The 27,195-nt window shown below is 36.2% G+C and overlaps 1 protein-coding gene and 1 long non-coding RNA gene across 2 annotated transcripts; one reads left to right on the top strand and one right to left on the bottom strand.

Moving 5' to 3' along the window:
• Nucleotides 1-263: 263 nt before the first annotated feature.
• LOC114381311 (probable 2-isopropylmalate synthase) lies at nucleotides 264-20,119 on the top strand. Its single transcript, XM_028340532.1, has 2 exons — nucleotides 264-895; nucleotides 20,042-20,119. Exons 1-2 carry the CDS (start codon nucleotides 351-353, stop codon nucleotides 20,046-20,048), a joined length of 552 nt encoding a protein of 183 aa, XP_028196333.1. The 5' UTR covers nucleotides 264-350; the 3' UTR covers nucleotides 20,049-20,119.
• Nucleotides 14,701-17,824, bottom strand: LOC114381312. Its single transcript, XR_003660005.1, has 2 exons — nucleotides 17,402-17,824; nucleotides 14,701-15,182 (listed from the first exon to the last, which is right to left on the bottom strand). It is a non-coding gene; the product is annotated as an uncharacterized LOC114381312 (long non-coding RNA).
• Nucleotides 20,120-27,195: the final 7,076 nt, after the last annotated feature.

The following is a 27,195-nucleotide window of genomic DNA, read 5'->3' on the forward strand; positions in this document are numbered from 1 at the left end:
TTAACTTATAATATTTAATAAGTTTAAATATATTTTTTTATCTTAAAAAAAATCTAAATTTTGTTTATGTTCCCTACAATTTAAAGACACACGTCACCTATCCATGTGGTAGCAGACGAAACCTAATTAAAGGGAGCAAAGACAAAAAAAATAATTAATTATAAGAACCAACATTAAAGAAAAAAATTTCAGAGAACAATAATAAAATTTAACTATTTTTTGGAATAAAAAACATATTTAATTCCGATTAATATCATATCATACTCTAAATAAACGACCCCCGACTCTCCAACAAAACTTAAAACCTTTTCATTCATCATTCCTTCCTTCGAATCCCCAAGCACACATCAATGGCAACCAAAACCTCCACTCCAAGTTCTCAATCCCCAAAACTCTCTCATCTCCGCCCTCAATACATTCCCAACCACATCCCCGACTCCTCCTACGTCCGCATCTTGGACACCACCCTCCGCGACGGCGAACAATCCCCGGGAGCCACCATGACAGCAAAGGAGAAGCTCGACATCGCACGGCAGCTGGTGAAGCTGGGCGTGGACATCATCCAGCCCGGCTTCCCTTCTGCGTCGAACAGCGACTTCATGGCCGTCAAAATGATAGCACAAGAGGTTGGCAATGCTGTTGATGATGATGGTTATGTGCCTGTCATTGCTGGCTTCTGTCGGTGCGTTGAGAAGGACATTTCTACTGCATGGGAGGCTGTGAAGTATGCTAAGAGGCCACGGCTTTGTACTTCCATAGCTACGAGCCCTATTCACATGGAGCACAAGCTGAGAAAGAGTAAAGATCAGGTGATTCAGATTGCCAGGGATATGGTCAAGTTTGCACGGAGTTTGGGTTGCAATGATATTCAGTTCGGTGCTGAAGATGCTACTAGGTACGAGCCTTTCATTTGTCTTACTCTTTTTGGATCACGTTTTTAGTCTTTATATTTTAAAATAAACATATTTAGTATTTCATTTTTGTAAATTTTGGTGTTTTCATCAAATTTAAAAGGCATGATTGATAAGAAATTAGCATAATGTGATTAAAGTATGTTTTCACATTGAGAGAGAATGACCAAAACTGCAAATCTTGCAAAAAGTAGAGAACTAAATATCTTTATTTTAAAATAAAAAAATTAAAATTATGTATTTTAAAAAATAAGAAAATTAGATGTATTTATTTTAAAATAGGATCAAAATTAACGATTTTAAAAAATAAAGAGATCAAAATTTCTTTTAAAATGTTTATGAGAAATGCTAGGAACATCTCTCACACTTTCCTATTCATGATTAACTAAAATTTATTAAAAATTTCTCATTTTAGCAATTGTCAATTTTAAATCAGAAAAGAAACATTAAATAAGAAATATAGTTTATGAGAATATAAGATTGGTCTAATTCTAAAAAGAGAAGGAAAGAAAAATAAATCGGAGTTCAAATTTTTTCACTGACAAAAACTAATCATATTTACAATTAATAATTACTGATAAAAAGAGAGTGGTATTTACAATTAATAATTACGGATAAAAAGAGAGTGGTAGAGAAAGTATTCCTACCATTTCTTTAGAATTTTGATAATTTTATCTTCAAAGACAATTTTCATCTTTCTTTAGACTCATTTATACCTAATTTTATAATATTGGATGAGACAAGATTCATAGATGGAAATTATAAGTATATTTTCTTTAAAGAATTCAAGAGGTTATAGTTAATTATTTGGCTACCCACTTTATTCCTATCTGTGTTATAAATATATGTGTCAGAAGATTAAGATCCTTATATTTTTTTAGTGGCAGCCATGTTTCCATTATTTTGTGACACTTTAAGGCCTACTTATCGGAAATATTCGCTCTCACAACATCACTAATGGCTGTTGTTTTATTTCTTTCAAAATAAATAAATGTATCAGAAGATTAAGATCCTTCATTTTCTTTTAGTGGCAACACCATGTTTCTATTGTTTTTTACACTTTAAGGCACACCTATCGGAAATATGAATTCGCTCCCATATGGCATCACTCATGGCTGTCGTTTAATTTCTTTCCAGAAATATACCATGGTGAAGCCAAAGCAACCACCCTTCTTAATTACCTTCTTGTTGAAATTTCTTTTGTGCAGCGAGAGATTTTACTATTTTCGTTACAAGTACTAGGACGATGGACTAATTTAGGGAATTTGACAAATTATTTACTAAAATGAGGTTGTTTTAAAACAAAAATTGCTGACATAAGATTGGTTTAAATTACTAATGATTATCTTCTGAATATCTAAAAAAATACACTAATGATCATTTTTTGACAGTTTTTCTAGACTATAAAAAATGACATTGAGTAGTTTTAAATGATCTCATACCAGTGATTCGTTTTAAATAATCCTATTTTTGAAAATAATTTGTAAGAGAGACCCAAAGGTCAATCACTCTTGATATGATGTATTTTTAAAGTGTCAAACTTCTTTACGCATTATGTTATTTGTCTTACATGTTAATGTTAATTACTTTGAAATTCCTTCCCAAAAAAGGCCTTCACTTCTATCCCGGTAAAATCTATATTAAATTACTGTTGATATACACCGTTGACATGATATTTTGTAGCTCATATATACGCTTGTTCTAAGTTTTAAATATTGAATAAGGATTTAACTACACTTAATCACTTATGTTGAATCCTTGTTTTCTCTTAAAGTAGTCTAGAATGAAATCTTTTAAATTTTAAACACCGGTTTTATATTGAGATAACTTCCTTTTTAAATGGGTTGTCTCTAGTCCGAATTTGACTATTGAATTCTAAGGTTGGCAAGTGTACGATGATCATTTCTTCCTCTCAAGATATACTATATGTTTCGAATTTTAAAACTTATTCATGTCATTGGAATTTGTTTAAAAACAATATTTTTTATTTATTTAATAGAAAGCATTAAATTAAGAGTGTCAAATTAATATTTCGTTAAGATTTGAGAAAAATAAAGATTAGGTAATTGGCAAAGAAAAGAGGAGAACAAATATATTATAGGCTAACCCGCTAGATCAGTTGATTTAGTGGTTGAGAGTTTGAATAATATGTATGAGATTAAAGGCTCTATCTACCCTGTAACCATTGTTATAACAGCTTGTTACGTAAAGCTACAGGAGGAAGGAGGAGAGTATTCAGAATAGAGAGGGAACTAGATATTTTCTTCTTATTCCTCCTACAATGCGCTATCATATATATAGGCACTTGTAGGGCACCAAAAGATAAGCACTACACGAAAATACAAATATTATAATAGGGAACAAGCCCTAACATCAACTCGATAAGCATAAAGAAATATAATTGCCTAATAGCATATTGTTGTATGCTACCCATCACTCGACAAAGACATGCACTAAATAACAGAATCTAACAACGTCCAGCTACGCTTTTGAAACATTAGCACTTAAACGTAATCGCAAAAACGTTGATGAGGTGTGACCTTCCTCTGAGGCCTTCCATGCTGGGCTTCATGCATGTTGACTGGTCTATCACTCCTGATCCCTTCAAAAATCACCTTGTCCTCAAGGTGATATTTCTCCTTTAATGAAGCCCAATATTCCCAAGATGTGTCGTCAACTGGTAAACTGGCCCTTTGCACTAGCACATGTAAACGAGGTCCATTGTTTGTGTCTACCCAACGAGTATTGAGGATAGTTAGAGGGGTGATGAGAGGACGGTTGTCGAAGTCCTTTCCAGGTAATGGAAGTGGGCTGGGTTCATTTCTTGCATCATGCCGGAATGGCTTGAGGAGTGAGCAATGAAAGACAAGGTGGATACGTGAGTCCTACGGAAGAAGGAGCTTGTAAGCCACAGTACCTATACATTCCAAAACCTTGAAGGGGCCATAGAAACGTTTAGTGAGCTTGGTCTTGTTGGGGCCCGTTAGGGACGACTGACGTTGAGGACGGAGTTTGACCATAGCCCAGTCACCTTTTTCATAGTGTACTTTTGGACGGTTATTGTTTGCAAAATGTTTCATTTGAGCTTGCGCTTTTAACAATTTATGACGTAAGCTATCAAAAACTGCCTCCCATGTGGTGAGTAATGTGTCCACTGCCTCTACTAAAGAAGAGCTTGTGATATACTAAAGGATTGTCGATGGTTTATTGTCGTATGTGACCTCAAATGGGGAGGTTCAAGTGCTAGTATTTCTGGAAGTATTATACGACCACTCGACCCAAGGTAAGAACTTACCCCATGGCGATGGGCGATGATGAACAAAGGCACGCATAAATTGCTCAATTATGCGGTTCATAACCTTGGTTTGACCATTAGATTGAGGATGATAAGTCAAGCTTAAGTGTAACTTTGTGCCAGATAGCTTAAACAGTTCTTGCCAGAACTTACTAATAAACAAGGGGTCTCTGTCGGAGACTAAGCTCTGAGGCATGCCGCGAAGCTTGGAAACTATGTCCAGGAAAAGAGTGGCAACTTGATAGGCAATATTGAGATGGAAGAAGGCCCAAATGAATACCTTTGGAGAATCGATATACAACCACCAGTATTGTGGTGTTTCCTTTATATATCGGTAATTCGACAATGAAAATCGAGTGATAAGTTCTCCTATGGCTGAGTAGGAAAAGGTAGTGGAGATACAATCCTGCTGGTTTCCTGGTCACATATTTGGTGTGTCGACAGTTGAGGCACTGTGCAACAAAATCATGAACGTCCCGTCGAATAGAATTCCAGGTGAAGTTGTCTTGTAGTCTGGCCAAAGCTTTTGTGACACCCATATGACTGCCTATGGGTGTGGAGTGGAATTTATGCAACAAAAGCCTGATGAAGTTCAGTTTGTTGGGCAGCCAAATGCGACCATTTTGTAAGACCAACCCATCACTATAAGTTAGAGTAGGACGATTGGTTGGGTTCTCTTGTAAGCCTTATCGTAGAGCATTAAACTCGGGGTTATCAGCTAGCTCTCCTTTTAGTTCATCTATAAAAATGAAATATGGCATTAACAGAGTGAGGACCATTCCCTTGGAATGGTCAAAGGTACAAGATAAGGCATCTGTGACCACATTGGAGCGGCCAAAGCGATATTGTATGATAAAATCATATCCCATTAAACGTGTGAGATACTTCTGTTGCTCCGGTGTCTGGATAGTTTGAGCCATTAGTTCCTTGAGACTCCTATGGTTAGTGAGAATAATCAATACCCAATAGGTATTGTCTCCATTTTTTTACGGCAGCTGTTATGGCGCATAATTCACTAACATAGGTGGAGGCTTGAAGAAGCTTAGGGCACAATGGTTTACTGAAAAAAGCTATGGGGTGCTGGTAGGCATAGCACTGGTGCTGAGCTGACTGTAACGACCCGCCTCGTCGCTACGGTATCCACACTCTAATATTCGATGATTTCAATTTTTATTTTTTTTTATAAAAAGAACTTCCTTAATTTTTGACTATGAAAATAGAAGTGATTTTATCACAACATAAATTCATCCAACAACATGCCATTACTTAAGTGAATATGCATAATTACCTAGAAACAATAATTCGATACACGTCATACACATAACGAAAATTAAATATGTTCATAGATATAATTAAAATCCCAGTTTTACATCTTTAACTCAACAAAATAAAACTTAAAAACCAACTACGGAGGAGTTGATTACACTCTCCCAAAATAACGCCAACGCCAATCACGTCAGCTCGATGGCTCCTCACCAGAATCTTACTCCCTGCACCCTTCATCATCCATCCATGGACCCAATCAAGACTGCACAGAATGATGCATGCACCTGACTCAACACTCAGATGCAATGTGGTACGTACCAACAACAACCAAATCTCAGGAAATTGCCTAAGCGTGTCCACACGACACTCTCACTTAGGGAACTGTGCTGAGTTTGTCGAGACCACCCGGTTGTGCATGTAACAGCCCCCCTCCCATAGGTGATCAGCCTCGGAGCCCAAAGGTGTTCCCTACCAGGTGACAGCCCCCTAGTACAAAGTACACTTGGCCACAGTTACTCTATTTCCTGTGTTGTATGAGCTATGATCACGGCCAAAAGTAAGTGCCAAAGACCATGGACCAATTAAAGCGCCTAAGCATCCCCTCAGAAATGCTTAGATTCTCTAACCACGCTAGTTACCCACGTCTGGGCCATCCGACAAGGTCAATGCACTCTACCCCCCATGACATACACTTCATACGACGTATGTTCGTGGCCAAAAGCTAGTGCCAAAGACCCTGGAAGGTCAGTGCACAGTGCCCCCCACGAACATACACAACATGCACATGCTAATGCATTTCCAACATCAATCAACATTCCATTTCCATGTCATTCTCAACATGACGGTATCAACAACAACAACAACCTTATTTTATATTCACATATTCCTCAATAATAACAATTCATGTTGACATGGTCTTTATTAACAACGTCATCTCAAATCAATATCATCATAATCATCATTATCATCACATATCAATTAAAATCCTCAATAGCAACATCAACAACAAATTGCATTTCGCACATATATACATATATATCTTTCATGGCTGAGATTCACACTCACAGGTCTTCAAACAACACAAATCAAACAACCACAACAACATCATTCATCACAATACATATATATATATATATATATATATATATATATATATATATATATATATATATATATATATATATATATATATATATATCGCATCCCATTAGTTAAAATGTAATTTTCTTTGAAGAAAAATCAGCATGCAACAGGGACAGGCAGATATCCTCATAGCTAGGTTCCCTGACCCTAACTATGGTGTTAAAACGGTAAATTTTATAATAAACTCCCCTTACCTATCGTGAGCTACCACACGGATTCCTCGTCGCATCACTTGAAGATTCCTTTTTGTCCTTGCTCGTCGATTCCACGCAAGCCTCTACTGTGCCAAAACGAAAGAGACTTAGTATGGATTTCAGAAAACAAAGCTAGTAACAATGCTCTGGGTCAAACACCCACATCACTATGAAAGAGCTGAGAGAATTTCGGGTTTTACAAAGGAACATCATTTGGAAATTCCGACCACGCCAATGTGACCAGGGTTCAGTGTAGGTTACGAAAATAACATGCATTTCAAAGGAAGCATAAGACATGCAATGGCGGTTCCAAAGTCAGAAAAGATGCAAAGACAAGAAACAAGCATAGAATCATGGTTACGTTGAAAGAAAATGAAAGGTCAGATTAGGGTTTCATTCTCTATCGAAACCGCAAGCCAAGTTGGAAGATTCCGCTTCGGTTGAAGGGTTCCTCTTAGTGTGGGGTTTCAATGGAGAACAACGATGGTTTGTGATGGCTAATGGTGGCTATGGGTGATGGAGAAAGTGATTGGGACTTTAGAAATGGATTTGGAAGAAAGAAAGAAGAAGAAATGACATTTTTCCTAAGCTACATGAAAGCAAAGGCTGAAGTGCTTAAATAAGGAATGCTCTCGGGAACGGAAGCTTCTAGCACACTCCAGACATTTTCTCAAAGATCCCAACGGTCTGATCATGGAAAATTATCTTGTGAAGTTACAGACCAAATTTCGAGAATATCCAACGGTTAACGAAGGCTGGGTAGCATTTTTACCGAGACAGCTTCATGTAGCTTTCTCTAGAAGCTTCATTAAGAGGCTTCCTCCAGAAGCTTCCTCGTGGCTTCTTTGAGAAGCTTTCTAAAGAGGCTTCTTTGAGAAGCTAGATCCTTATCTATCCACACCCCTCTATTAACTAAATTAACCTCCTTAAAAATAATTACGGATGAAAATAACGCAACAAATAATCAAACATCAAACATAATTACTAATAATATATAGATATATATATATATCAGGGTGTTACACTGACTGCCTCTTGTAACGCATGAAAGGCTAGTAGGGCCTCCGGTGACCAGATGAGGTGTTCCTTGGTCAAGGGATGAATCAGAGGGGCTGCTATGGTAGCATATCCTTTGATGAAGCATGTATAAAAACCTGTGAGACCCAAAAATCCTTGCAGGGCTTTAAGGGAGGTGGGTCATGGCCATTGTTAAATGGCAAGTATCTTGTCGGGAAAGGGCTGAACACCAGTAGCGGACACCACATGACCCAAGTATTCGATTTGTTGTTGGAAGACACAACATTTAGATAACTTAAGGAAGAATTGACCATCTTGTAGGATCCAAAAAGCACAATCCAAATGTTGAAGGTGGTTTGCGAATGTCTGACTGTAAATTAAAATATCATCGAAGAAGACGATAATGAATTTACGTAGAAAGGGTTTAAAGGTGGTGTTCATCAATGCTTGGAGTAAAGAAGGAGCATTGCAAAAGCCAAAGGGTATTACAAGGAATTTGTAATGCCCATGGTGAGTGCGGAATACAGTTTTATGTACGTTGTCCTTGCGCACAAGTATCTGGTGATACTTTTGTAGCAAATCGAGTTTGGTAAACCAGCTTGCACCACCAAGCTCATCCAAGAACTCATCAATATTTGGAATCGGAAATACATCTTTAATAGTAATGGTGTTTAATGCTCTGTAATCAACGCAAAAATGCCAGGAACCATCGTGCTTCTTGACCAATAAAATCGACGAGGAGAATGAGCTCCGACTGGGTCTGATGATACCATTGCTCAACATGGCTTTGACCTAAGTCTCAATCTCATGCTTTTGAAAATAGAGGTTTCTGTAGGGTTGTACGTTAACGGGAAGGGAGTTTGGGAGAAGGTTAATGGTGTGGGTAATATTGCGGGGTAGGGGTAAAGTGGTTGGTGGTTGGAAAAGGCTATGATATCGGTGAAGTAGGGAAATAATGGTTGGGTCTTGGGTCAGGGGTTGTGCTTGTTGGTTAGAAGGGAGCTCAGGGTTCATGCGGTCGATATGGAAAAAAGCACTGACGCCATCTATTTAAACCATCCCTTTGAGTTGATAGTGATTGATCCCGCGAATGGTGTAATCACGTTCATCGTGAAGTTCGATGATCTTGTTGTGGTGCTTAAATTTCATAGTCAAGTCTGTGTAATCCGTCAAGATTGGACCCAGTGACTTGAGCCATTACACACCCAGCACTAGATCATCTCCGCATAAGGGTAGAACATGAAGATTTATAGTGAATCCATGTCCCTAGAGCTGAAGCGAAATGTGCTTGCAAATTTGTAGACATTCAATCTCGATACCATTACCAATCATAATGTGTAATGGTGGAGTAGACTGTGCATGTGGCCCTAGCATGGTGACCAAGCGTTCCTGGATGAAGTTATGAGTACTACCTCCGTCCACCAAAATGAGGACTTTCTGGTCAGAGATAGACCCCATCACGCGTAACGTTTTCGGTGCCATGTGCCCTAAGATGGCATGGAAGCTAATTTGAGTTGGAAGTGGATCATCAGGTTCCTGTGCAACCGGAAAAGCTTTAGTTGGTGGCATCTCTTCCGGTGAAAGTTCATCATCATCAGCTATCAGTAGAAAAAATGTGGAAGAGCATTGATGGTCGCGACTAAACCACTCGTCACAATTAAAGCAAAGTCCCTTCTCTTAGTGTATGGCTATTTCTTCAGGTGAGAGGCGTTTGAAAGGTATGGAGAGTTTTGGTGGTATGGGTAATAAGGGTGGAGGTAGGAGTAATGGTGGGGTTGGTGAAATATTTGGTTGAGGGGGACGAGGGCTGAAGGAATGCAAAGAGTAAGCATGAGAGTGGGTTGGATGACGTAAGTCACAAAACTTCTCCTCCTGAAGCTGCACGAGAGCGGTGGCTTGACTAAGGGAAAGAGGTTGGAGCGCTTGGACTTCCCATCATATTTCAGGTGAAAGGCTGGAGATAAAACAACTTAATAAAAAAGGAGGCGGAAGGCCTATTATTTTGTTAGCCAAAGCCTCGAAGTAAAAGAGTAGTCACTCACGGAATCTTGCTGGATGAGTTTGAACAGGGAACCGGTGGGATCATCAAAGTGAGAGGGCGCAAAGAGAGACTCCAGAGCTTGCAGGAATCCAGGCCATGATGTAATCTGGCCATTGCATGACATCCATTGATACCACACGAGCGCAGGTTCGTCCATGTAGAACAAGGCAATTGTTAAGCGCTTATGGTCCGGCGTTGCATGATATTTAAAGAACTGATTGATTTTGAATAACCAACCCATTGGGTCAGACCCATCAAAACATGGAACTTCGAGTTTCATGCAATATGGTTGCATGGACAGAGAGACGGAAGAACCGGGGGAGTGTGTGGAAGACGAGACCGAAGAATGGTGAGTGGACTCCATAACCACTAGTTTCTGATGAAGGTCATTGAGCTTGGTTGACATTGATGCTTGAGTCACGGCGAGCTTGGCTATCGCATCCTCCAAACAATCGAGGTTGGATTTGGAGCGAGTGGATTCCTCCATGATTTAACTCAATGAAAGCACCAGTACAAGAGGAAGAAAGAGAGTATTCAGAATAGAGAGAGAGAGAGAGAGAGAGAGAGAGAGCTGGATATTTTCTTCTTATTCCTCCTACAGTGCGCTATCCTATATATAGGCACTAGTAGGGCACCAAAAGATAAGCACTACACGAAAATACAAATATTATAATGGGGAACAAGCGCTAACATCAACCCGACAAGCATATATAAATATAATTGCCTAATAGCATACTGCTACCCATCACTTGACAAAGACATGCACTAAATAATAGAATTCTAACAACGTCCAGCTATGCTTTTGGAAAATCAGCACTTAAACGTAATTGCAAAAACGTTGAAGAGGTGTGACCTTCCTTTGAGGCCTTCCGTGTTGGGCTTCATGCATGTTGACTGGTCTATCACACCCAATGGGATATTACATTTGTCTTCTTATATCACTAAATTATAAAACTTAGCATATAAAAATTATGAGAGTAACCTACGCAGAAACTAAAACTTAAAAGTTAAAACATACATTACATGAACAAACTAATACAAATCTCTTGACTCATATGTCTTTTACAAAAACATAAGAAAGATACATTAACATCCACTAAAATCCCATACATTGGGAGACACAAACCATACTAAACTTTTTCCAAGTAGCTCCATGCTCCAAGCTTCTCCTTGAGCACATTCACCTGCTTAACTTAAACATAAAACTAAAAGGGATGATACATATCTCAATGAGTGCTCTAAAGACTCTAAGCCAACTCTCCATTCTAGATATCCTTTTCTTAACTCTCATGCTTTCTCTTTTTCTTATATACCTCACGACTATTGCCCTAGAACATCAACATTATATGCGTGTTGGATCATACCTTAATCTTTACTTAGGCCATTAGAATTGATCTCCTATACCAAATCTAAGAGGGTAGAAATAATGCATTACGTTTCCCTTGATAATGTTCATAGTCTCTATATTTGTAGCTTTCTTTATTTCTTCATCATTTTCTGTCATCAATTTATTTACATAATGTAATCTAAAGGTTTTTGGTTTCCTTTGTTATTCAACTTAAGTATCACTACTCTTAACATGCATGTTATCACTGTTTTTTTTTTGGAATAAATTTTTTAACATGCATCATTGATAATTTTTGTTTGCCATTATGCTAGTTATAAAGAATATCAATGACACAATTAGTTTCTTAATCCTAAAAATTAACAAATATCACATTTCTAGGCATGTTATCTTCCATGAGAATGTTTTTTGTTTTCTTTTTTTAATTTTTCCACAATCTGTTTCTTTTGTTAATCTTTTAAATTACTTAATCATACCATAGTTTCATATTTCTTTTCCAATATCACTTCACAATAAGCCTATACCTATTCAAACTTTCTGAAAGATGATCATAAATAAAATTTTGTTTTATTTATGTAACCATTCAATAGTCATGTTCTAATTAATCTTATGTAACCATTTCCCTCCTTATCATTGTTTATAACTTAAATTTTATGTCATATCATTTGTACTTTAATTGGCTCCTAAAAAACATTCTATAACATTCTTTGAATATAAAAATCCTTATTAGAGGGTCTCAATGAAAATGTTCATGAAATCTAGTTAATACACACTTTGGAGTATTACTGTTAATGGTGATTATAATGTTCCAAAATCACCTCTAGGGATTCCTTTCTTAAGGGAAAAATAGGCTATAGAAAATGTAAGCAAGATTCAATTGAATACAAAAGTATGATACCTTATAATCTTTTTCCTTATAAAATAATAGAATATATGATTAGGTATATGCTATTGCACACATCCTTGTACTTACTGGAAAAACAACGTTCCACCATGATTTTTCAAAGCATTCAAAGACGGTTTTGAATCGTCTTTGAATCCAACGTCATGGAAAGTGAAGACTTTCCACGATGATTCTTAAAAAACCATCTTAAAAAAGTTATTATTCTAAGACAGTTTTTAATCAAATAATTGTCTTAGAATATATATTTTTTTGAAAAACAAAAGGTTCAAAATTGAGAATTCTAAGTTGGTTTTTCCAAAAAATGTCTTAGATTGTAGACGGTTTTTCAAATAATCGTCTTAGAATGTCTTTTTTTTTAACAAAAAATTTAAAAATTGAGAATTCTAAAACGGTTTTCCCAAAAACCGTCTTAGAATGTCTTTTAAAAAAAGGAAAATTAAAAAAAAAACACTATTTTTTTGCCTAATAAAGAAGATTTATTCATGAAATCATGTAACATATAACAAATCATATATATTACTTTAATAACTATTTAAGTGACATAGCATATCTAAATAATTTATAAAGAATAAACTAAAGTCAAAAGGAAATAAATTAATAACCATTGAGCTGAACCAATGAGCATTTATATCATGTGGATAAAGAACATAAAATCTTACAAAAAAAAAAGAAAGCTAATTAATGCAATAACGATTCAAGCATTGTTTAATTCTTCATCGTCCCTCATCGCCAATCGAATGTGGCGCGGCATAATTCGAGTCTTCTTATTGTCTCTCGCAACGTTTCCAACCAACTCCAAAACTTAAAAAATAAAAACATCAAATTCCAATTTTCCAATCATCCAATTGCTCAAAAACAAACAAGTATTAGGGGAAATTAAAACAATTGAAATTCAAAAACCTAGATCGAATCACATGGTGAGATAATTTCAAAATCAGATTTAAAATTGCGGCTATTACCTCGGCTGTGAGATATTCGAGGATAGTGGCGAGGTAAGCGGGAGCATCGACGCCAACACGCTCGACATATTTTCCGGCCTTGAGGAATTAGGCGATAGGTCGACGGGGAATTGGAGGCCGGCTTTGCTACTCCTTGAGGTGGCCTTTTTGGCAGTGCTGGACCCTAGGGTTTTGCCACAACCAGCCATTGATGAACTTTAACCTAGTGGTTGGAAAGAGAGGGTTCAAGATGTGCGAAGTGAAGGTAGAAATGAGTTCTGGTGACTGAGAAATATGAGAAGAGTATGTATTTCAAGACTTTTAGTAAATGCAAGGTTTATATGGTGGGATGCGTGAAAATTCGGCCAATGAGAGTGAATGATGTGGAGCCAAACCAAAACATAAAGGAAGGGAAAGGGCATTGCAGGTGAGAGCAGAGGTGGAGCCAAACCTCAAAATGAAAGCGCGAGAGGTGATGGCTTGGGAACCCTAGAGGGGGAGTCGAAGGGGAAGTTGAAAAGTGAGAGCGCGAGAAGGTGGAAGGAGAAATGAAATATTAAAAACAGTGTAAAATATTCTAAGACTGTTTTGTAAAAAATATCTTAAAATGACAGTTTTCTAAGAGGGTTTTCACACAATTATCTTAGAATGACAACCTTCTAAGACGGTTTTTGAAAAACCCTTGTAAAGTTGTTACATTTATTTACAAAAATGTCATTGTATTCTCTCTAAGTTGGTTTTTTTTTTTTTATCACAAATGATTTCTTCATGAGGTGTGTTTTGGCAATGCCCCTAAAAGATTTATCTGCGGTATCCCGTGCAAGTCCCTTATGACACAACAGGAACTTCTTATACATTATGAGGCTCCAAAACTAGCAAGGGCTAAAACTTAAACCTAGGAACAGAGAAAGCAAACTAGAGAAGAGAAACGAGGTGAGATAATTCTTGATGTGAAAAAATAGAGTCAAAGAGACTCATATTTATTGGGTTGGAGGGGACCACATGACTGTTTGAGTAATTAATAATAATAAAGATGATAATTAAAATAGTTAATGATAATTGATACTAATTAATTAAACAATCAAATGATTGAGGTAGAAAGAAGGAAAATCCCATGATTTTCGTAATTGGATCAAATAAAAAAACTGTCTCATTAAAATTGGGACTTTTGGATAGGCGTGCTTTTTGAATTCAAAATAAATCTCAAAATAATTTAATTGAATAAAACGTAAAAGGATTGCACTCGCAAGGGGGAGGGTAAAATTAGTGGATTTGCACTATGACAAACCCACACAACTCATGCTCATGTGCATGAGACTTCCATCTCCTGGTAGCCACTTTGAAAGTCCATATCACAAAATGGTATATAAACACTTGAGCCAAAGCTATCCCAAGCAACATGGGACTTTGTCTTTTGCAATACTCAAAACTACAACATATTCATGTATGGTTGCAAAGGAAATATAAGTCACCTTGACTTTCACTTGTGATTGAACTAAGTTCAAAAAATGAAGATTGTATATGTTGGTGGATGAATACAATATATTGAAAATGAAATACATAGAAACTAATGATAAAATGTTTCAAATATTAAACACTATCATTAATGGTTTTATGGCTATCAGAAGAAAATACAAATATAAGGATAACATTATAAAACTCCTCACAACTTCACCTTTATCTAAGAGCCTAAGATCATTGTCAATCAACAACCTTTTTAGATGAAAGGAAAGAGAAATTAAATAACTTAAAACTGCTGAAATACATGTAAAGAGTGCATAAATACACAAGCATACCGAGTTTTGAAAGTGTTAAATACATCCAAGGGCATGAGTGAGTCAAGGCGCATATAATGGAATCTGATGGTTGAATATAGAAATAAAAGTCTGAAGCCTAGGCCTACCCATAACAAATACATTGAGAGATAAAGGTCTTGGACTTAGAGCAATAATCTCTAACACCCAAGCCAATTTGGAAACTACACCCAAGCATAAGTCAGTAGGTGTTTGAGCATAATTAACCAGTATACCCAAGGATGTGATCTACGCCTCTGATCACATCGTGTATCCATCACCTCCAAGTGCACTTATCCTCGAGATAGTGTCATCTCTTTACCCGTAGTATGATCCTAAAATAAAAACATAAGGGGTGAGTCATTTTGCTTCATTAGCCAAAACACAAAAACCCTAAGTCAAGTCAAAACACACAAGGATAACAACCACTGCATTGTGGTTATTCACTAGGTCTTACATGCATCCTAAGGTGTCTCTTTTTACTAACTCAATCATATAGATCACATTAGGCAACTGCCACTGAAACTCCCAAAACTCATTGGAGTTACAAAATTTTATTTTGAGTGATTACCAGGAGTACACCCTATGCCATGGTATGATGGCAAGCTCTCACTAGCTAGTTATGTCTTGCATTTGTCAGGATTGCCAAGTCGGCACTATGGAAAATGAGACCTCAACCTCAACACCATATCCCCAAGAAACAATAAGTTAGTGAACAAAACCCAGGTACCACCTGTAAGGCCATCCTAACTCTAAGGATTTAATCCTCTATCACTCCTCACCGAGTGCTTACTTTGTCATTACCATGGGGCCCAATTGCATAGGTACAAAACATCGTAGAAAGGTGAAACAAGTCCGAGAATCAATCAAACTTAAGATAATCACAAAATAGGAATCCCATCTACACCTCTTAGTGGAAACCGCCAATCGATCATCTTCTAGAGAACTCTCACAACTTCCTGCATGTCCCCCAAAGTCAACTCTCTTGAAAAAAATCTTCACATATCGTTGAGAGTCTAAATTTCCTTGTACGTCTCTCAAGCGCATTAATCTCTCGAAGGAAACATCCTAGTCACATGGGTACTTATGTTCATGTTCTCGCAAACTAACGCAAAGCATTGTACGTCGTTCGAGACACACAATGTTCACTAGAACGGGGTTCTAATCCACACCTGGTGCATGCCTTTCGAGATGCACTATGCCAATTAGAACATTGTCCTAGTTGACACCAGGACTCGTGCTCGAGTCCTTGTATCTACCACACATAGGTCTTAGCACACAAATCATTATCGTCTCCAGTTGCAAGCCAACCAGGTCACACACAAAAGATCACGTGCAACAGTGCCTGATGTCACACCTCCCGGTCTCCAATTAAAACATCACATTCCATAGTTATAGTTGCTCAAAATTCACACTCCTTTGGCCTTTCAATAATCAAAAAACAGGTCTTAACTCATTGAAATCATTAAATTCAGCACACAATCCTTAGACAAAAAATTAACAAGGAAACACATCAACACATAGTGAAAATTTAATGATTCAATACATCAAGTAACATGCATTAAAGACCCTAGGTTTTAAAAGCATAGAACATTCAAGCCTCTTTAAAATTGATCAAAAAAATTTATGATTGAAAAATTTTCATACAGCCTTAAAGGAAAATTTCTTATCTTTCCAACAAGGTAAAGTACTTCATTAGCAAAAATCTACAAAAACACATAAAAATTTCAACAAGGCAGCAAGACAGAGAGCACTTCAATTTGGACATAGTTCAAAGATTTGCGAATTTATACCTCTTCCCAAAACCAAAAAGAATTATATTTTTTACAGTGTGAAACTAAAAAACCTTCTTTTAAGAAAGGTAAAAATTACACAAAAATTCTCCCTATGTTGCTCCTAGTAAAATTTTATTTCTAACACTTTTCCCAAAACCTAAATATTTCATTTCTTATTCAACTCCGTTTTACTAGGCCTTTAGAAAATGAAGATGAAATCCATATTTTTTGAAATTTACATTTCTAAATAGAATTTATTTCTATATTTTCATAAAAAGTAAACCTTTTGTTCAGATGACAACCACATAAGCTAAAAGTTACAAAAAATTGAGCACGATCAGACACTCGTTGCACAACAAGTTAGTCACTTTGCATGTCATAGATGGGCTTCAAAATGACCCCATCTCTCAAGGTCTTGAACACTAAAGGTGTTGAAAATTGTGTCTAGAGTTAAAAACAATTTCACGAAAAACCAACAGGTAAGTTTCATTCAAGGCTTGAAACCTCGAGACTTGTCCAGAGAACTAAGCCTTCCAGCCAACCTCTCCCTAATCATTGCCCATTTTCGAAAATCCAAACTTTCTTTATAAAATATAAAAAAAAAACATGGAAAAAGTTTCCTTTGTACTTGGAGCTCTTCTAAAGCATGAAAATGAACAAAAGAAGAAGATAAGTCATGCATGCAAAGAAAAAGATCTTAGCTTGTCAAAGTACAGTTGCAAAAAAACTATAAAAAAGGATACTTTTGATGTGTGCAATGAAATGGAGGATCAAATCACCATGGTTTCCAGGGTTGCGTTCACCAAAAAGACCCCCTGACCATAGATTTCACTGCTACATGAAAATTAGAGGAAGAGGTGGTTAAGATTATGTAAGCTCCCATGCCTTGCAAGCACAACACAAAACTAGTGCAAAGATTTTAGAGTGACTCTTCCTTCCTACTTGATGGTTAACGAATTTGTGTGTTTCAGAAGAGGATATGAGTGCTCTTGGTTCAATTGAGGGTCATCTGAAGCATTTTTGGTGAGAGAGAGAGAGAACCTAACTTGTTTGCTAAGTTGAGGGAAAATGAGTAGAGAGTGAGTGTGAGGGGTATGCATGAATTTTGATTGGTTAGGAGGGTGGTGTGTGAAGGTTGAGTGTTGAAGTGGCTAAAGAGAGGATTCAGGAAGGGTGTGGCAAGGAATTGTCAGCCCCTTCCCCCATTGGTGACTAGAGATTTGCTATGATTGTGAAAAGGGTTTACACTGGGTAATTAATTTACACAGTGTAACTCTACATTGTAAAAATATATTTTTCTCGTGACGGAAATTATTTTTCTGCTAACTTTAAGAATTAAATTTAATCAAATTATTTTTTTATAAAACTTAATACTTGAGATATATTTGTGTAATTAAATAAATTCTAATGATCAAATATATATATTCTGTCTCTTAAAAGGAATTAAATCACATCAAAATGTCATAGGCAAAATAATTCACTAGCAAACACTTACCGACAATTAATCTAAAGAAAACCAATTATTTAAAGACATTTCGCTAACAAATAAATAAGTTAACACTTAACGTTTAATCAAATCACACACTACATGCAATTCTCATAACAAGAAACACCGAGATATAATTACACACATATTCACATAATTGATTTTTGTAGACTTTTCTAAATAACCATTATTAAGAAACTACTAATTTCTTCTATTTTTCATTATTTTACACAATTATTTTATTAATCACATGCAATTTCTGAAGACATTCTTATTATAAATAATTAAATAAATCTTAATTAAATTACTTACGTAACAATTTACAGGGTTATAAATTTTGAAGTGTTACAAATGAACATTTTAGTTTATTAAGAATCTGAGTTATATATTAATAAATAAGAACCTAAGTGAGCATGTCCATTACCAATCCAAAAATAATATTCTAACTTCAAGTCTTAAAATTATAGTGACCATCCCTATGTGTTTTGGGTGTTGTTGGGGCATTTTGTTTGGGGTTAAGTTGTTGGTTTTATTTGGCTAAATCATATGTGAGTTTTTAACATGGCTAATGCACTTCTCTTGCTTTTAGCTACTCTTTTTTTTTTATATGAAATTTTAGCTTATATTTTAAAAAATTATCCCTAAATTTACATAGTAAAAACTATCATGAAAAACCTATTACATATTACAATCAAATGTAATTTATGTTCAATTTATACAAATAAAAATAAATAGTGAAAGTAAGAGTATTACACAAGGAATTTGAATAATAACTTAAAACTTTACTAAGGATAGTTTTCCATAAAGATGTTTATTTACATCTCATCTGCACATATCAATAAGTCATATACATCTTTACTAAGGCTTTGTCATATTTTATTGTTCCATTATTTTTTAAATAATCTATTTTTTTTTGTTTCTTAAGAGTCAAGATGGTGATCAGATAAAAAAAAATATATTCATTTTATTTTCATAAGATAAGATCAAAGTGCTACTTATGATGTTGGTTGATATTATTATAAAAATGTGTCATAGATTTCTATCATTTAATCTTTCTATAATTATTAAAAAATATCACTTGTTGCATTAACATTTACTCTTTCTATAAAAACTTAAAAAAAAGTAAAAGTTGTTTGTGAACTTTCATTTTTGAGATTAAAAGTTCCTTTCAAACAAAAAGTTGAATGGTATTTTTTTTAAAAAAAATGCAGTTTTATTTAAAAATCATTATCTTATCAAAGACAAAATATTTTTTAAAATAAAATTAATATTGAGAAAAATTTATTTTATGTGTATAGAATTATTTTAAAGATGATAAAATATTAATTTAAGTAATTAAAACTTTTAACTTTAAAAATATTAAAAATATTCTAATTAATAAAATTTTATGAAATTATATAAAAAGATTATAATTTTATAGTTAATAATTCATACATAATGGGAATTAAATTTACAGGTCAATAATCTATATTTACAAATATCCCATGAAAAGAAAAGATTGAAGTTAGCATAGGTGTGTTCCACCCAATCCATTTAGGTTGCTTTTAAAATTATAACAACTGAACTTTCAAATCAAAGCAAAAAACTAAAGAAGCAAAGTAAAAAAAAAAAAAAAAAAACATATGATGACATGATTCAAACAATGAATGTTTAGAAAAAGCTCCACTTAAGTTGGATTTAAGCTCCTCTCATTAGCTTTTATTTAAGCTATATTATTTTGACAATTTTTTTAAAAAAATAAGTGACTTGTTTTTTAAGTACATGATTTTTAAAACGAGTGTTTGGATCAACTTCTCTTTTTTAAGATATAAAAATGTAGAAAATAATTTGGGCTAAACATACTCTTATAGTGCTTACATGTGTCCATTGTTATTTAATCAATCTTTTCCTTAATATTCTATCACACATTCCCTTGTTATTTTTTTCATTCTAGGTTGTGATGGTCTTGGCATCCAAGGGAGATCATGCCTTAAATGGTCTATATACAAGAATCAATACAAGACACATATTAGAGACAAGCAAGATGGTTTTTAATTTGAATCCATTCTTGTATTTTATATTTTCTCTCTCTTCTTTTTACTTACCTTTGTTCTTTTCAAATTTTCATAACTTCTATCAATAGGTTGAAGAATACTCTGGTATGCATTTGCAACCTCACAAGCCTCTTGTTGGTGCTAATGCATTTGTCCATGCAAGTGGCATTCATCAGGTTAGTCGTATCCTGTACATGCTATGTGTTGCTATATAATAGTATTAAGACACTTCACTCATTGTATTCCTAAAGCATGCAGGTTTTAGCTTTTATGTTGTCAATTTAATCTACCAGTATGCTACATTTTTTTTTTTGTAAAACTTGTTTACTAGAGTTTTTAACAATTAGTAATTTAGTCATACTAGTATACTAGCATGAAAGAAGTATTAGCAAACACTTCATTGCGATATCCAAATTTCAAAGTTAATTAGTTTCACAATTTGTGTTTTCTTTTCATAAATCTATGGAATTTTAAACTTTGCATTGTAAATGAATATCCACAAATAACATTTAAGAATTTGAAAACTTACTTGATTTTCTTTTAATCTATTATCTTAATGTATATTTTGTTCTTACGTTGATTAAGATTGTCATTTAGAACACAAAACAACACTTCTCTCTCTCTCTCTCTCTCTCTCTCTCTCTCTCTCTCTCTATATATATATATATATATATATATATATATATATATTAAATATTTCAATATTCATTTTCTATTACTTATAGTTTTTTGGATTCGTGAATTGCTTGTCATTTACAAATTTTAATGTCTTTAAAATTCTTAGCTTGTTTTAAATAAATACATATGTTGAATTTTCTATTATATTAAACATTCAACAGTGCAAGATTTATAATTTATAGTAACAATCTAATATATGATTAAAACCTTTTAATCTTCATTTACACAACCCTTGTAAAACTCAAAATCAAATGTCTATTATAATTTTATTTTGATTCCTTTTATATAATTAAAGTTCTTTGCAAGAATACAATTTAAGTTTTTCATTTCTTTCTTTCTTTCACGGGTGTTATTTGTCTAGTGAAGTTAGCTCTAAGACTATATGAAACTTCTCCTTTATATTTTATCCAATTTTTTATTATTTTATTTTCTACTTTGTAGGATGGAATGCTTAAACATAAAGGTACATATGAAACAATATCTCCTGAGGAAATTGGACATAAAAGAACCACCAGAATTGGTATTGTGCTAGGGAAGCTTAGGTATGTAAAATACTTTTTACTCAAATATGCTTATGTTAGAAAAAGCATGACTATCAATATAAGAGGAAGGTGAATTGGATTTTCAACAATATTATTTCACAAATTTGTTTTTGACTTCCTCAAATTGAAATTTAATTGAAAATATTGTTTTGTGTTGTGCTTGTGATGTAGAAATTGAAATAAAAGAAACACACTAGAAGATGAATTGAATAGTGAGTATATGAACTTTGAAAACTTTTTGCAATTTTTTTGCAAAACACAAACTTTTAAAACAAGTCTGAAAAGCTTTTCATCTAGGAAAATGTGAGAAAAGAAAAAAAAGTGTAAACACAAGAACACAAGTTGTATACTATTCACTCAAAATGAGCTATGTCAACTTTTCCTTCAACCTTAGAAGGGTTATACTTATCAAATTGAGGTTGTGGACGAGTATTTTTTATGCCACTTATGGCTACACCAAATATTATCTAGTCCACTTTTGACTTTACAACAAATAATTTCTCATTGAGATTGAAAACTTGAGAGTTGTTTCAAACTATCTTAACTTCTCTTTCAACCTTAGAAGGGTTATACTTACCAAATCGAGGTTGTAGACGAGTATTTTCTATGTCACTTATTGCTACACCAAATATTTTCTAATCCACTTTTGACTTTACAAAAAATAATCTTTCCTTGAGATTGAAAACTCAGGTATTGTTTCAAACTAATCCACTTCTCACTTACAGAAACAACATGTTTGAAGATTACAAGAATCTACTCACAAAGTGAGGATATAGAAGTTTAGCACACAATTATAAAAACTGTGCAACGCATAGGATGGACATTTTAGAGCGCTTATAGTATCAGAATGTCTTGTCCACATATGCTTTGAATATTTTTGTTAATGAATCCTTCTTTTAAGGTCTTCTCTCCTAGTCTTTATATAGGCACTCAGAATAATATTTTCATTGGGAAATGAGACCTTGAAAATTTCCCATTATCAATCTTTATTGAATGTAAGGAGAGCTTGACACTTTTCTACTTTTAACATGTCTACAATTGGAAAGGAGAAAGAGACATGTTTCTTGAAAGGTACTGTCCTTTTTTTAATAAAAAGACACAACTGTCCTTTTTCTGACCATTTTTTCTTTTATGAAAATCCTTGCCTTCACTACTCTTGTCTTTGATCAGGAGTGGTACTTAGACTCAATTCTTTTTTTGCTTTTTATTAAATTATTGAAATTCAAATGTTAGAGACAATACAAAAAGTTGAGGAAATATTAAATGCATAAAGAAATATAAGAGCAAGGAAACCTTAGCATCCAAAAACACAAATCTCATCCTGTGATATTGCTTTGGATGAAAAACTTAATAAAATATATAAATTAGAGTGTAAGTTTCTTGTTAAGTGTTGGATAGAAACAACACATTGAACATTGGGTTTTTTGCAAAGCATCGAACACAATATTTTGTTAGCCTGTTGGACACTATGTATTTTATGAAATCTGATAGCAATAACAGCACTACAAAGGTGGTAGCTAATGGCAAACCAGCAAGGAACCATAACAAACCCACTTACCTCAGGGATTATGTTTAGTGGAGACAGCCTTAGTGCGCTTTATTCAAGCTCCAACAGCACAACTCAGTGAATGAGTATCTCACCGAGTTCAAACGCCTCGCAAACCGCATAGCTAGCCTAGCTCCACCCTCCTTGCTGAGTTGTTTCATCTCTGATCTACCCCGAACTCCACCGCGAAGTGCAGGCGTTTCAACCCCTATCCCTTCTGTAGGCCGTAGCTCTCACAAAGTTGCACGAGGAGAAACTCAACTACCGTCGCTGCCATTATCGGCCCAACCCTTCTTCTCCTATCCCTGCCACTACCTTCCCTCCAAACCCGAAACCCTCGATTAAACGCCTTTCGACGGAAGAGTTGGCCACTCGATGAGACAAGGGCCTGTGCTATCATTGTGATGAGAAATGGGTTCTCGACCACAGATGTCGCCCTTGTCTTCACTTACTCATCACAAATGACGAAGACGATGAATCCTCCTTGATTCCTCCAGCTCCCATTTCCACTCCTGATCTGGACCACCATCAACTCGACTTGCCTTGTGTGCCCCAAATCAGCTTTAGTGCCCTATCAGAAATGCCCTTGCCGGAGACGTTTCGCATCTACGGCACTATCACTCACAACTTCCTCCAATCCCGCTTGGCTAACCTCCTCCACCTTCCTTCCACCCCGACGTCCACGATGCGCGTTATGATTAGTGATTGCACCACACTGGATTGCACCTCTATGTGCCTTAACATCCCCGTTACGATCCAGAGACATACTTTTCCTGTGGACCTTTACCCCTTACCTATTGGGGGCACAAACATCGTCTTAGGGGTACAGTGGTTAAAACTTTTAGGTCCTGTGACCATAGACCATTCTGCACTCACGATGAGCTTTAGTTATTTGGGCCATAATATAACATTACAAGCAGATGTTCCCCTTTACCCAAGCCTAGCCTCAGCCCTACAACTCAAACGGTATGCCCAGACTCATAGCATTTCTCCTCTTTACCAGATAACCCACATCCCAGACCCAATAACCCCTCAGTCATCTTCTACACCACACCACGACCTCCACACACCCCCTTCCCTCGACAACCTCCTTCACTGTTTCGCTTCACTTTTCCACGAACCTCACCAACTCCCACCGTCTCGCAATATTACTCATCATATTCATCTTTTACCTAATTCGAGCCCCATTAATGTCAAACCATACAGATACCCATACTCTTAAAAGAATGAACTCAAACGCCAAAATGCCGCGATGCTCCAATCCAACATTATCCAACCTAGCCATAGTCCATTCTCTTCCCCTGTCTTACTGGTTAAGAAAAAGGATGGTAGCTGGCGCTGTTGTGTTGACTACCGGGCACTCAATGCTATCACCATTAAGGACTATTTTCCCATGTCGACAATTGATGAGCTACTGGATTAATTGGGTCGCGGTTCTTGGTACTCAAAACTGGACCTCAACCAAGGTTTCCATCAAATTCGCATGCACGAAGCCGACATCCATAAAACTGCATTTCGAACGCATCACGACCACTATGAGTTTAGAGTGATGCCTTTCGGACTTTGCAATGCTCCGTCAACATTCCAGGCCACCATGAATGATCTTCTTCAGCCATTCCTCTGGAAATTTGTCGCAGTCTTTTTTGAAGACATTCTAATTTACAGTCCTTCATTTCTCTCTCATTTGGAGCATTTGGAGGCCGTTTTCTCGTCCTTGTCCCATAATGAATTGTACCTCCGTCGTTCCAAATGCATATTTGCCAAACAACAACTCAATTACCTTGGCCATATGGTGTCGTCTCAAGGAGTGGCCCCAGACCCCAACAAAATCCAGGCCATGCTGGATTGGCCTACTCCATCCTCCCCCTAAGATTTGCGTGGTTTTCTAGGCTTAACCAGTTTTTACCGAAAATTCATTCGCCACTATGCAGCCATTACAGCACCATTAACTATGCTCCTGTGGAAAGACCAATTCTCCTGGTCACCATCCGCTCAGACTGCGTTTGACCAATTGAAGCTGATAATGATGCAAGCCTTGGTGTTGGCGATGTCGGACTTCACCATTCCCTTCACCATTGAATCTGATGCTTCCAGCACGGCGATGGGCACAGTGTTGTTACAAAACTCTCACCCAATCGCTTTCTTCAGCAAGCCATTATGTCCACGGCTTCAATGGGCCTCCACATACGTCCGAGAGCTTCATGCTATTACGTCCTCCATTCGTTAATGGCATCACTACCTTCTGGGGCATTCATTCATCATTTTGACTGATTACCGGAGCTTAAAGGAGCTCATGTGGCAAGTCATCCAAATGCAAAAACAACAACTTTATTTATCGTAGCTACTCGGGTATGATTATATTATCCAATATAAGTATGGCTCTTCAAATGTCATCGTCGACGCGCTATCCCAGATTCCAGACCAGTCCACGAGCCATCTCCTTTTATTGTCGACACCCAATTTTCTTTTCTTGGATCAATTATGACAATCCTTACAGACTAATTCGGATTATCAGACTCTGTTTCAACAGATTCTTTCGGATTCAGCTTCCCACCTAGGTTTCACTATTAACAATGGTCTCCTACTCTTCGAAGGGAAAATATGGTTACCTTTGGGCCACACCTTTATTAATCTAGTCATGGAGGAATTCCACAAAACCCCTTTGGGAGGACATATGGGTGTCGCGAAAACACTTTGTCGTCTGCGGTACAATTTCTTTTGGCCCCATATATGCCAAGATATTACACGTTATGTGGCCCAATGCTCCACCTGTCAACAGATGAAATACAAGGCTAAGAAACCGGTGGGTCTGCTACACCCATTTCCAATTCCATCCGCTATTTGGGAAGATTTAACCCTAGATTTCACCACTGGGTTGCCCATATCTAATGGTTACACTATGATCATGGTGGTTGTCGACAAATATTCCAAAGGCACCCATCTTGGCCCTCTTCCATCGCACTTCACGGTACACAAGGTTGCTGTCCTATTTTTGGACACAATCTGTAAGCTACATGGTTTTCCTCGCAACTTGGTGTCTGATCATGACCCAATCTTCATCAGCAGTTTTTGGCGTGACCTATTCCGCTTGAGTGGAACCAAACTCTGTATGAGCACGGCGTACCACCCATAAATAGATGGCCAGACGGAAGTCCTCAATAGGGTCATTGAACAATACTTGCGCTCATTCTTTCATGATCATCCTAATCAATGGTTCAAGTTTCTTCCCCTGGAAGAATGGTCCTATGACACATCCGTGCATTCTGGCACAAGATTTTCTCCCTTCAAAGTCATTTATGCATTCGACTCTCCAGCGCAGGCTGCTTAAATCTCAGAATGCGATGAAGACTCAAGCTGATGCTCACCATTGGGATGTCCAATTAGACGTCGGTGACTGGGTGTACGTTAAACTCTGGCCTTATCACCAGACCTCTATGTAGCCTTCTTACTTCAAACTCTCAAAGAGGTACAACGGGCCTTACCTTGTAGAAGCGTGTGTCGTCCCAATCGCGTATCAACTACATCTACCTCCTGGCTCCAAGATACACCCTATTTTTCATGTTTCACTCCTGAAACCACATCAAAGGCCCATTACTTCTGACACCTCCCCTCTCCCTCCTCTAGGTACAGTCAATCATCCAATTGTCCGTCCTTTGCAATTCTTGGATTGGAAGATAGACACTGCTTCCACTCCACCAACCCAACAAGTTTTAGTTCAATGGGATGACCTCACCCCAGAAGACACTTCTTAGGAGCTTTGGGATCACCTCTGCCTCACTTACAACCTTGAGGACAAGGTTGATCTTCCATAAGGGGGTATTGATAGCAATAACAACACTACAGAGGTGGTAGCTAATAGCAGACCAGCAAGGAACCATAACAAACCCACTTACCTCAGGGATTACGTTTAGTGGAGACAACCTTAGTGCACTGCAGTTAGTTAGGGGCCAGATATAGTGCTCCCTCAAATTCTGTTATAACAAAATTTGCTATCTTCTGTTAAGAAATCAATAAGCAGTGTAAGCCTATAAATATCTAGAGAAAGGAATGAAAATACACAGAAACAAAATTTGAATTTGCTTATCTTCTCTTAATTTCTTAGTTTCCTTTATCCTGCTCCTCTACTTCACCATTAGCTGATAGTCTCTGCTATCAAAATCATTGGACATAGACCATTTTAGCAATTTGGACACAAGTTCATTTAAAACAATTTTATTGTTGTTTTGGCTCATGATTTCTTTAGAAAATTTTAAATTATAGATCATGAAACCCAACTGTTTTTTATTGG

The sequence above is a fragment of the Glycine soja genome, chromosome 13 (genome assembly GCF_004193775.1).
Source record: "Glycine soja cultivar W05 chromosome 13, ASM419377v2, whole genome shotgun sequence".
Taxonomy (NCBI): Eukaryota; Viridiplantae; Streptophyta; class Magnoliopsida; order Fabales; family Fabaceae; genus Glycine; species Glycine soja.